This window comes from Electrona antarctica (genome assembly GCF_951216825.1).
Source record: "Electrona antarctica genome assembly, chromosome: 1".
NCBI classification, from domain to species: domain Eukaryota; kingdom Metazoa; phylum Chordata; class Actinopteri; order Myctophiformes; family Myctophidae; genus Electrona; species Electrona antarctica.
Genome location: NC_136806.1, coordinates 39495042 through 39508249, shown reverse-complemented (window position 1 = coordinate 39508249; position 13208 = coordinate 39495042). Strand labels below are relative to the sequence as shown.

General features: G+C 45.0%; 1 protein-coding gene across 1 annotated transcript in view; it reads right to left on the bottom strand.

Moving 5' to 3' along the window:
* Positions 1-13208, bottom strand: part of tenm1 (teneurin transmembrane protein 1) — a 425652-nt gene that overhangs the window by 163766 nt on the left and 248678 nt on the right. Inside the window, exon 13 of the mRNA XM_079512339.1 lies at positions 8229-8414. Coding sequence (XP_079368465.1) covers positions 8229-8414 — 186 coding nt within the window. The remainder of the gene's footprint in view (positions 1-8228; positions 8415-13208) is intronic.

The following is a 13208-nucleotide window of genomic DNA, read 5'->3' as shown; positions in this document are numbered from 1 at the left end:
GTGAGACGAGGAGGACGTGAAAGATGGAAAAAGACAATGGAAGTGTGAACAGTCTGCAGGACGGCTTTGTTAGCCAGACCGTGGTATTAGAATCAACTCCAAAGTGGGGGAATAACGCAAAATGTGCCTTTAAGTGTGGAAGGCACGTTCTTTCCTTCAGGAGGTCCATCTATGTTCATACTCTGTATTATAAGGATGTAAAGAGGAAAACAAAATAATTATGGGGGGTTGGGGGGGGGGGGGGGGGGGGGGGGCAAGGCGAGGGGGAGTAATTTGTTTTCTTTCACACCGAGGACAATTACCTCTCTCGCCGCTACACCCTCCATCGCAGCCTCTTATACATACCCACCTCCACTCTCTCATCCACAGAGAGAGACAAGGCGAGTGAAGGAAATTAACTGTTTGAAAGACACACTTAGTTTTGCACCGGGAGTGGGTCAGTAAATACTGTGCCTGATTGGCAAATGATAGCTATGCTTTATGCACACGCACAAAAGGCAGGGTTGTTTATTCGCTTATACCGGAGTCCACTGATGTAAAAAGGGACATTCGACGTGATGGTGTGCCCGCGCTTTACAATGTACAATTACATTCACACCTTCACACAATTTGACGGTTGAGGCAGCCATGCAAACCTGCAGCAACCTGCTCAGCAGGATGCCGTTAGGCCAGGCGCTCGGTTTCTTTCTCAAGGACACTTCGACAAGCTACTGTAGGAGGAGCCAGGGATTGAATCGGGAACCTTGTGATTCCAAAGCAACAGCTCTAGCTCCTGGGTCACTGCCGCCCCGAAGAAGTCGTTATTTGTGGTGGTGGTAGTAGTAGTAGTAGTAGTAGTAGTAGTAGTAGTAGTAGTAGTAGTAGTAGTAGTCGTCATCATCATCTTTTTCCGACCACGGTCGAGATCATGGATTTCACAATGCTACGCCAGACTTTCCGGTACTTCATTGCCATCCCCAGTTCCTGCTTACTGATGCCTGTGTCCCTAGCGATGACATCAGGGAACAAAGGTTTTCTACCTCTTGTCTGCTTTGAGGCAGGATTCCAGAGAAGAAGGGAAGATATAACCTCATTGTCAGCTCTGTAGCAGTGGCCGGCAAACTGTGTTCTTCTGGATCAGACTAGTGAAGAAACACGGGGAAGGCTGCCATATATTAGATTAGTTGATGGGTGGCTCTTCCAAGACATATTTTAGTAGTGGCGCCCATACACATTATCAGCTATTTGAAAAGATTATGGAGTAGTAGTAGTAGTAGTAGTAGTAGTAGTAGTAGTAGTAGTAGTAGTAGTAGTGGTAGTGGTAGTGGTAGTGGTAGTGGTAGTAGTAGTAGTAGTAGTAGTAGTAGTAGTAGTAGTAGTAGTAATAGTAGTAGTATTTGTAGTAGCAGTAGTACTGTTAATGGTAGTATTAGTATAACATAGAATAGAAAGTAGAATTAGTGGTAATAGTTAGGGATGCACAATATATCGGTCATCATACTGTAGCTACATACACAGGAGCCAAGGTGTGGTATTATTTAAAGGTCTGTGTGTGTGACTGTTCACTTCAGTTACAGTCATGCGAGCAAGACAATATTGTTAAAAAAGTATAGAGCTCCACTCCACTCATGTGTAGTGCAGGGGTAAGAAGAAGGACTGCTATAATTACGAGAGAATGATCACATATATACCTAATGTGATCATATCTGAAATACTGCAGTTTGTAAGCTCATTTGAATCCGGACCTTGGAAACACAGCGTGGTGTTCAGTATAGGCCAAATAAACCTTGGAAACACAGTGTGGTGTTCAGTATAGGCCAAATAAACCTTGGAAACACAGTGTGGTGTTCAGTATAGGCCAAATAAACCCTGGAAACACAGTGTGGTGTTCAGTATAGGCCAAATAAATCAGGTCATAACAAAGCATGGTCTTTTAGAACTCTGCATCTGCACCCGGCAGCATCACAGTCACAGTACAACAAGAGGTGTACGGTAAGTTTACATGTATCATGTCAATAATCGGTTATTGGATATCTGCCGAAATCTTAATGTTGTGCCTCCCTAGTAGAAGTACTGTAGTAGTATTAGTGGTAGTAGTATTAGTATTAGTACTACAGTAGTGGCGGAAGTGGCTTGTGGAGGAGTAGTAGTAGTAGTAGTAGTAGTAGTAGTAGTAGTAGTAGTAGTAGTAGTAGTAGTAGTAGTAGTAGTAGTATTAGTAGTAGTAGTAGTAGTAGTAGTAGTAGTAGTAGTAGTAGTAGTAGTAGTAGTAGTATTAGTAGTATTAGTAGTAGTAGTAGTAGTAGTAGTAGTAGTAGTAGTAGTAGTAGTATTAGTAGTATTAGTAGTAGTAGTAGTAGTAGTAGTAGTAGTAGTAGTAGTAGTATTAGTAGTATTAGTAGTAGTAGTAGTAGTAGTAGTAGTAGTAGTAGTAGTAGTAGTAGTAGTAGTTGTAGTAGTAAGATAAAATGGGGATGGCCTTTAAAATTGGTTGACACAACAGCAGCAGTTCCAGGTGCAGAGAAAGCAAGAGCTAGCATTAGTGATAGTATTAGTGGTAGTATTGGCAGTAATAGTAGTAGTACAAGTAGTAGGACTGGTAATATCATTGATTATTCCACAGTGTTTAGTGTCTTTATCATTGAAAGGGTGAACTCGAAAGTACTGTGTTACTGTTGACCCACACATTATAACACACACACCCTTAACGCCAATAACAATCAGTGTTTATGCTGCTGGGAAGCCTCAGTAATGGTGCCATGTTGAACGAAAACTATGTGGCTCATTTCCCTGCATCTCTGTTTTACATTCTTCTCAGGCCATTTCCAAAAGGCACAGCGTTCAGCAAAAGGCCATTTAATTCACCCATTTCAAATGGCTGCTGTCTCCTCCTGGTGAGTCAGGACGTGTGTAGACTCGGAGTGGACCCAGTCGTCCGCAGTGCTTGGGTAAACAATAGTGGTATGACATAGAACTTTACCAGCTATCAGTTCACATAATAAACTAAGGACAGCTGCTCGTCCCGCTGTGTGCACCGATTCAAACGCTACTTATCACAGATACTCTCTTCTCTAGTTATGTGGCCCGTTGTGAAGGTACTGCTCGAGAAGAACGAGGAGGACGCAATTTCTCCAAACAAAAGCAGCACGTCGTTGGTCGTGATAGATTGTCTGAGTCAGATCAACGACAACGTCCGTTACGAACAGAACCAGACACGAGCGGCGGTAGACAAAATTACTCCAAATTGCGTGCCTCGACATAAACAGGTCTGAGTGTTGAAAGACAGCTTAGGAACAGCAGAGTAATGACCACCAATGTGCCAAAACGCACAACTTTCTCTTAAGGTCCATTTATACTCCATGTAACATATGAATACAGACCGACGTGAATAAATACGTGCATTTGTAATGTAGGGCCGCATAAACGTGTCCATTACGAACGGGAGTGTGTGAATGAGTCTTTTACATGGGACTGAAAGAGAAATACAAATGCGAGGAACGAATGCCTGTCATTACAGAAGAGATGGGAAAACTATTCTGTGTGCTAAGCTGTATTTAGGCTCCTGGGAATCTCTCGGAGTGGCTTTTATCCTAGCGGGGAGAATGCATATCAAAGGGCTTTAGCTCACATTGGATAGCAACACAACGCACCTGCACACTACACATGTGCACGTGCACACACGTGCACACACGTGCACGTGCACGCACGCACACACGCACACGCACGCACGCACACACGCACGCACACACGCACACACGCACACACACACACACACACACACACACACACACACACACACACACACACACACACACACAGTAGTATAATAGTGGCCAGCGGGATTCGGCAGGGCTCTCAGTGGGAATGCAGGGCTGATATGGTGGTATTAAGTGAAGCATAATTTTTCACTGACCTCCAGGCAGGAGGAAACACCAGGCGTGGAAGGGAATGGATGGATGGATGGATGGATGGATGGATGGATGGACGGACGGACGGACGGATGGATGGATGAGTGGGTGGGTGGGTGGGTGGATGGATCAACATATGGAATGTCAGAACAGGTCAGCTCCATATATGGAGATCTAAGGGTTTGATTAGGTGTCCATGAGGTTGCTGGCCGGCTCCATATATGCAGATCTCTACAGTAGGTGATGATCCAGTCTTCTCAATGTGTATGGCTATCCAGGGTTTGATGAGGTCAGTGTCGTGATCTTCATACTGTACTGTATATGGAGACGGCCATATATGGAGCATGTCACGAGGTGTGACTGACGGACGGACTGACACACGCGTTCCACACCCCCACAGGGGGCCCGGTGTCGAGTCCGTCCGATAGCCGGTTGTCCAGAACCAGCACAAAAGCCTCTGCCCGGGCTCTGGACCTGATCACCCTTATATCTCTATATATGAAGCTGGCCTGTTCTGACATCACAATGATGTTCTGACATCTGCATAGACTCCATATTTGGGCATGCCTGACAAAGAACTCCATGGGCATAAGAGGGATACAGACATAATAACTGGGTGGGGCATTCATTTCCAACTTGCATCGTTCCAAGGCTTTTCAATAGAAAACAGACTAGATGAGACAGACTCCAGTCACTTTCAGTTAGTGCTCGTTGATGCTCGTTAACTGGTTCAGAGAAGAGAAGAGAAGAGAAGAGAAGAGAAGAGAAGAGAAGAGAAGAGAAGAGAAGAGAAGAGAAGAGAAGAGAAGAGAAGAGAAGAGAAGAGAAGAGAAGAGAAGAGAAGAGAAGAGAAGCTTGGCAGATCGTTCACCTCCATCATTGTCGGTCCCATCGCTGCAGTCCGTTTCCATGACGACGCTGCATCCCGGCCCGCTCCAGCCTGCCTGACAGACACATCTCCATCCACTCTGCTCCAACGTACAGCGACCATGACCACTGCACAGCCCTGGACACCCATCTGACACACGCACACGCACACACACGCACACGCACACACACGCACACGCACGCACACACACGCACACGCACACGCACACGCACAAACACACACACAGTTGTGAGTTTGAATGTTGCAACACACTGGCATACAGTACACATCTTGTGTTGTGTATAAAGATGATAAGTAAAGATTATATTTACCTTTAACCACCACATCCAGGTCATGAGTGACTGTGGGGAAAAGAGAGGGAGCTGGATGAGAGAGAGACAATGTGTTATTATGCTGAACGCTGAATTGCTGATACACTGATAATGAACACACACTGTAATATCATAGAAATGAACGCACACACGTTTACAGTTTTGTACACCTCTGCATCATCTTTAGTGAGTGCCTTATGGAAGTGCACTGTGCTTATAATGTACAGTCAGTACAGAGGAATACTTTGCACATTGAGATCTGTGTTAACGGCTGACAAAGCTAAATGAAAAGCTTCTCAAGATAAAAAAAAAAACACAACTGATGGTTTGTATCAGATTGCTAGTTGTGAGTCTCAGTTTACAAAACCTGGGTTTTAACCTAGAAGACAATCTGTCTTTTAAACATTATTTAAGGCCTTATGAAACAATCTCAGGTTGAAGTTGGGTTTTTTATTATAGAAACAAATGCTGTTTTTGTTTTGGTGCAAGAAATAAATAAAAGAATCATTCAACCGATGCTTTTATCAGCAATTGATTCTAGCTCTCTTTTATATTAAGTACATTGTTCTGTATTACAATTTATCTCGAACTCAAGTCTCGGCACACACCATTGCAGCTTATTATGAGAACGTTTATTTGTCCTCCATATACAGCCATAGAATGGAACACGATTATAATTTTGTCTTTGTGGCCATTATTGCACAAACTGCGTTATTCTCTCTATTGACTCGTAAAACTCAGAAGCATCAATCTTCGGTCATACAAAGTTTGTACAGTAAGTCAGTCTTTGGTGCTTTCAATGTTTTTGAAAATCATCGTCTTAGTGTGAGCTATAGTCATTTCATTATCATTTATTTCCAGATAAACCTACATACAAGACAATGTACAGTGCATACAAATTGTGTTCACAATCATAAAAGGGTGAGTGTAGGACTGTAGGTAGACACATTTATAATAATACCGTACAAAACAAAGAATAAAATAATAAGGGTGGGGCGGACCCGACAAAACCTCTAGATCGGATCTCACATCCCTGATGAGAAGAAAACAACACTGTGCAACGAGGAGCTGCCAGAAACCAGGTCTTATGACTTCAATTAAGAACTAGAGGTGTGGCCAATGCTGTTTGGCCACTCAAAACAGCCAAATAGCATTGGCCACGCCTCCAGGTCTTAAGTTAAGTCATAAGATCTGGTACTTAAAAGACAACTATTTTTCAACCAAGGTTCATGTTTTAGGTTGTTATTAGATAAAGTAAAAGATCAGTGTTATTTTTATTTTATTCATTTCCTGCTTTCTTTCGTTTTAGCGAAAGACAGGGGGGGCGGGGCATTTAAACAGGAAATATGTATTTTTTGACCACATTGTACGGCGATTTCTTTATTATTACTTTCTATAGTCCTACTAGACCCCAGGAAATAACATCTGGCCATGAAAAAACCCCAGGATCTATTGAATATGAAGGGGGAGGTGACAAACTGACATATTGAGCCTACGACACACAGTATGGCATCTCCTTAGTATCCCCCTTTACTATTCAATAGATCCCGAGATCTTTGGTGGCCAGATGTAATTTCCTGCGGCCTGGTAGGACTATAGAAAATAACCCCTAGGGGTCCTTGAGGGAGTTCCAGGGGGTCCCCAGCTAAATGATAGTTTGGAACCAAATGGACCCTTGTGACTCTGATTTTGCAATATACATTGGGGTCCCAGAGATAGAAATGCCATTAAATGGGGGACCGTAGCCGAAACCTGGGGGTCCTTGAAATGGAAATTGGTGAAAATCACTGCCAGAGCCGCAAAAACCTTCCCTTATGGGGGTCCTTGGCATATATTTTCAAATGGGGGTTCCGCAGGCTAATGAGTATCATTTTGGGGGTCCTTGACATGGAAAAGGTTTGGGAACCACTGCTTTAACCTATTTAGGCATGATGTCGAAATATTAAAAAAAAAGTCTTCTGAAAGAATATATATTCAAAGATTTGTGCCGCATTTTCACGATTTTTCGAAAATAGCAGACCTACAAGCTCGTAGCGCGCCACTCGGTGGCGCGCTATGAGCTTGTAGATCTGCTATTTTTCAATAGCTAAAGTATAACATAATGCTTAGTTAAAACACCAAAAGGGGTTCCCGTACAGAATGGGTCAAGACACGCAGAATAAGGCCCCCAGTGTAGGAGGTCCGCCTTGTTGAGGGAATGAGGTGTGATTGGTGTGTAGAAAAGCGTGGCTGATTGAAAGCAATCAGCAGACTGACAGCTGATTACAGACGAGGCGTGTATGACTCGCGTGCCCTGCATGAACTAACGCGACGCTTCATTTCACAATCCCAAGGACGAAAAGATGCGTCTCGGGAAGAATGTACTCATAATGAGACCACACAACACAGCTCGCTGCTCAAATTAGCCGTGAGTGTTTCAGTCAAAACAGCGGGACCTCGCATCTCCCAAAACCCAGTGATTTCTCTCAGAATCACTGTATCCGTTCATGCAGTATGATAATGACAGGGGAATTGACTTTTAAAAGCCAAGAATGTGTGAGTATTATGTTTTACCACATGTCATATTCTGCAAAATGTGTGTGTGTGTGTCTGGGGGGGGGGGATGCTGTTATAGAATAACATTGTAGATGTAGATGCAATGGACATATCAGTCTGTGATTCTATTCATTTACGTGTGGGCAGGGACAATGTTTGGGGAGCTACAGTAGGAATGGATGAGTAGGGAAAAGAATAGCTCAGAGCAGCTCATTTAAAATAAAAAATGTGGACTGCGAACTTGGTTAAAAAAATAATAATAATGTAATTGCAAAATATGAACGTGAACTAGTTCACTTTAATTTGTGTTCATTTAATTGCTAGCTGTCAGTTAGTGTGAACACTGGCCATTTGTTTTAAGCTGCCATTCTTTGATGTGGATTTGTTTTCATGTTGTTTGTTTCTTTTCTTTGGGAAACATTTCAAGCAACTCTCTTGTCCATAGGACTCCTCATAAAACAGATTCTCAATGGAAGTATTCCTGATTAAATAAATTAATACGAACAACGAAAGCAATGTACACGCACGCACACATGCACGCATGCACGCACGCACGCACGCACGCACGCACGCACGCACGCACGCACGCACGCACACGCGCCTCACCGATGTTGCAGTGCTCTCCCTCCCATCCAGGCTGACAGATGCAGGCTCCATCGTGACACTGGCCATGCTCCTCACAGTGGGGGTGACAGGCCCTCTGCTCGCACGTGGCTCCCATCCAGCCCAGCTCACACTGACACTGGCCCTCCGAACACACTCCATGGCTGCCGCACGGCTCCGCGCACACCTCTGTGTGCGTGTGTGTACACATCAGTGAGAAAGTATGTGTGTGAGAGAGAGAGAGAGAGAGAGAGAGAGAGAGAGAGAGAGAGAGAGAGAGAGCAGAATAAAACATTAGGAGGAAGGCTACAAAAAATAAAATGGTGAGAGGGTAATTGACAGCGAGAAAGACAGAGCATTGAGGGACGAGTCATACCGCAGGTGAGAGACAACGCCAGCGACGGAGGCGGAGGCGGTGTGAAGATTAAAAGGCCATTTCTTACTAACTCTAATGTGTCGCTCTCTCAATGCGTTCACATTAGCGACCCAATCATTCCTATTTGCACTGCATATTTAACAGGGAATCCCATTCTGGTCTATTATTCTTTTCTGACATTTTCATCAGATTTAGTGGGTGTGTTAATAGAGCGTCGCAGTCCTGCCCCCTTTCAGAACGACGAGGGCACCAGGAAATAATTCCCCTTTCACACGCACGCGCGCACACACACACACGCACACGCACACGCACACGCACACACACACACACACACACACACACACACACACACACACACACACACACACACACACACACACACACACACCTTTTCCCGGAATCGTTCCCTCTGTTACTTTAACCCTATACAGTATACTTTGACCAGAGTCCTCCAGAGTATGCAGCTTATAGATCCACTGTCTTTGCCCTCCCAGAATAGAGACGATAACAATAGGCTTCATGTGGTTAAAAGAACATTTTTCTCCACTTTTCCATCTCTTGCTTTTTTCCCGGTCCACTCAATTGTGCATCCTGTTTTAGTCTCTCTCTCTCTCTCTCTCTCTCTCTCTCTCTCTCCTTCCATCCGGTCCTGTGTGTTGTTGCGTGCTATCTCCCTCTCTCTCTCTCTCTCTCTCTCGCTCCCTCTCTCTCTCTCTCTCTCCCTCTCTCTCTCTCTCCCTCCATCCATCCATTTGTTTGCTCCCCCCCCACCCGCCCCCCCTCTCTCTCGTTGCCGTAGCGAAGCCTCATCCATCAGTAAAGAGAGAGAGAGCAAAGTGCTGCAGGCTCACAAAGACTACTTATCCAGCAGCAGTAAAAAAGTTATTTCAATTTAAATATACATAGCATGGAGGAGGAGGTGGTAGTGGGGGGTAGGATTAAAGTTGGGAGTTCCTTGGTTCTCTATTAGAATTATATTAGCTTAGCCATGCTTCAACGAGGTCCCTGGATGTACAAATGCTACTGTATCTGCGTTTTTGATTAAACCCAGCAGGTATAAGAGCAGTGCTGGCCTCATATCTCATACATTCAGCCACGCTTCATCATTATCATAAACCGTATCGTTGTAATAAAGGCGTGCGCGCACAGTGTAATGCCGGAGGGGTTAAGGACGAAGGTGCGAACGCCAAGTGCCTGAGAGTGCGCGCGAGTGAGAGCGTCGGTGCGTGGCGCTCGAACCCCGGCGGCGGCGCGATGCCAGCGGTGAGGACACAGAGGGAAAGAGTCTTATAATGACCGCTTTCCTCTCCGTCAGCATCCACCATGGGCCTCCCAAGGACAAGGACAGTGTGCGTTCACACAGTCACACCGCAGACTGCTGCACTTTATTCTCTCCTCACAATGGTTAAGCCCCAGACCCCCCCAGACCCCCCCAGCCCCCCCCCCCCCAGCCCCGACTGTTCCACCAGCTCCACATTGTGTGATGACGGACGCCTGGTGTTGTTTTGAGAAGAACCTGACGCAGTGGCGGCTGAAGTATAAGCGGCTTCTATAACCTGCTCTGCATATCTACACACAGTCAAATCCACATTGTTAATTCAAAGCGGCGATCCGTAAATTTCATGTGGATTCAATGTGGATTTTAACCTGCAGTTTTCCCCTGTGTGAGAGACGAAACTTTGACTTGATACACACAAGACGGATAATCTCTGCCTGTGCCTGAGGAGAAGCACGTATGAGCTTTGGGCAGTACAACTCGTCAAACACCAGGGACTGAATGTCCTCAATGTTAAGAGTAGAGAGACCACCTGCAACCACTAGGATGCTTATATTTTATTAAAATCGTATTTATTAAAAAGTGAATAAAAATAAGTTCCAGCTAGCAGCTTTAGCTCTGGGAGCATACACATGTAACCAAATGGACCCCACACTGAGGAGTTTCAGTGTGCATAGCCCCCACATCTGCACACACATACCACCTACAGTTATAATCCAGTCTTTCAAATGCCGTGCTGGATGTTTCGCTCGCTGTAGCAGTCTGTGAAAGGCCTTGCAGCTAAATGCAGCACTCTCTTCTCTCTCTCTTCCCTTCTTATACATTCCCCCCTGTTGTTTAGCTCAAGGGAATACGGGTGTGTGCGTGCGTGCGTGCGTGCGTGCGTGCGTGCGTGCGTGACAGTCTAAATGTAATGTAAGTGGCAGAGCGTAAGAGTCTCTAAGATTGCTGCCATTAGGGAATCCTGAGGACAAATCTCATTTACGGACAGCATGAAGGGATCTCACACAGTCATATACATGCACACATGTACGAACTCGCACGCGCACACGCACATGCATGCGCACGCACACACACACACACACACACACACACACACACACACACACACACACACACACACACACAATAGGCCTATCTTTTTTCACATCTGTTAAAGCCCCAGGAAATGGAATCTGGAAAAAATACACACGCACTTTCATGGAAGCACCAATGTGCTGGCGCAGTTATTTTGTGTGTGTGCGTGTGTGTGTGTGTGTGTGTGTGTGTGTGTGTGTGTGTGTGTGTGTGTGTGTGTGCGCGCCTTTATTTCCGTATAAAGCTATACAGGCAGTTTCACCCAAATGCTCTCATGTTGCTATAGGAGACAAGCCAAAACCCTTGGACACAACCTGTCAACTGTTGGTTGGTTCATTTACATTTTTAGTTAGCATGGGCTACATTAGCTCTCATCAACCAGTGTATGCTTAAGCTAATCAGCTAAACAGCTTCACTGTTATTGTTGTTGGTAGCCTTTTTGGATACTGATTAATTTCCAGTTTTACGATATCATCCAAAATGTAAATGGATACATTAAATGAAAAAGAGATTTGTAAAGAAAACTAGAAAAAGTAGGTTATAGTGGGCTAGAAATGTTCAGAATTTGCCAATCAGGATGGAATATGAAAAATCGGACGAATCCATTATCTTGACTATAGAGATAATGTGTACCGATTTGCATGAAAATTGGACAAACTTTGTAGGAGTAATATATAGTGCCTCCTGGTGGCACTATAAAAGGGAAATTCGAAAAGGCCAGCATTTGTTCCTCAACATAGTGCGAATGTGCGTGCGATGTTTCACCACAATAGGACGCTGCGTTCATGATTTGTGTTGTTCAAATCGGGCCACTCCTGCAAAGTTTAGATGTCAATCTTATCCAATAAGGATGGAATATGAAAAATAAAAGAGATCCGTCTTGATCACATGACTCTGGAGGGTCATTTGACTCCAGCTTTTTATTAAGTGGGTGGCTGGCTGGCTGGGTGGGCGGGTGGCTGGGTGCGTCTGAGCACGAAAACAGCATGGTTGTTTTTCACCACCTGTGCGCAACCTAACACACACACAAACACACGCACATGTATATATGGTGATTTCGGGTGTGCCAGTACAGTACAGTGACAGTACAGTACAGTGGAGGGTACAGTAGAGGTAGCCTGGCTAATAAGCCAGACCGAATCAGCCGTTGGCAAAAGAAAAGGCCTGCCGGTGGATTACGGTCTGGAGAGGCTCAATTGTACACCCATTTCCTACACCAGAGAACTGGTGTGGCCAATCGGGACACAGTATGCAATATGGGCGGGCTTTGGTACAGTGACGTTCAATGCTTGAGACCGACAGTAGCTCTGACCAATTGCGTCAAAGAGAAAATGTTTGAACCCGCCCCCCAGGAAACAAGATCCATACACAGCATCTCCAGACTCAAATACCACACGACAGTGTGATTTGAGTCTGGCTTATTAGCCAGGCTACAGTAGAGGGACCCCCACACGGTAACTCTGTCAATTCTCAACCGTTTCGGACGCGGGGCGGCTCGCCGAGATCAGGCCGGCACCCTGGGTGCGTTCCTGTGGGTCTGCGGGGACCCCCACACAGAGTTGCACCACTTACTTCACACGGGTGTGATTTTTTGCAATAGCGTGGAACTTGCAGTGTGCGTGGGTTCTGCACTATTTTAACAAGCTGCTGCATTCTTGATCAAAACATAAATCACATTCAACAATACTGAAATGTCTGCTGTAGTGTCCGTACCATCCATTTATAAGAGAAACGTAGTGTACGCATGTGTAAAAACAACTGGAAAGCCAGCCAGTAATTGTTTTGTTGGAGAAGCTCTTAGCTAACTCTGGCACATTTACAAGCTGTAGATGTGTCGTGTCGTTCCGTCTGTTATTATACTGTATGTACAGTAGCTGTTGATATTTTATGAAATCCAAGAAAGGGTCAGAACCGGCCGTGGGCCGTAGACACCAAACGGTTTGAGAAGCACTGCTTTTAGAGTACCATATCACAACCATGTTACTGGATTGCAGTCTCCCACAGGTTTTAATACTGTGTGATTTGTGGATATTCTTCCCCCATTTTCATCTGCTGCACTTTCAGAGCAAAATTAAGAGGATACCGTAGACATAATTTGTGTGACTTGATGGGAGAACCCAGGACAGCAAATATAATGTATTAGGTTACGTCCTGCCACTGTTTGGGGTCTTACGGTGTGTTGTTGTCAGTCAGTGTGACTGTTTGGGGTCTTACGGTGTATTGTTGTCAGTCAGTGTGACTGTTTGGGGTCTTA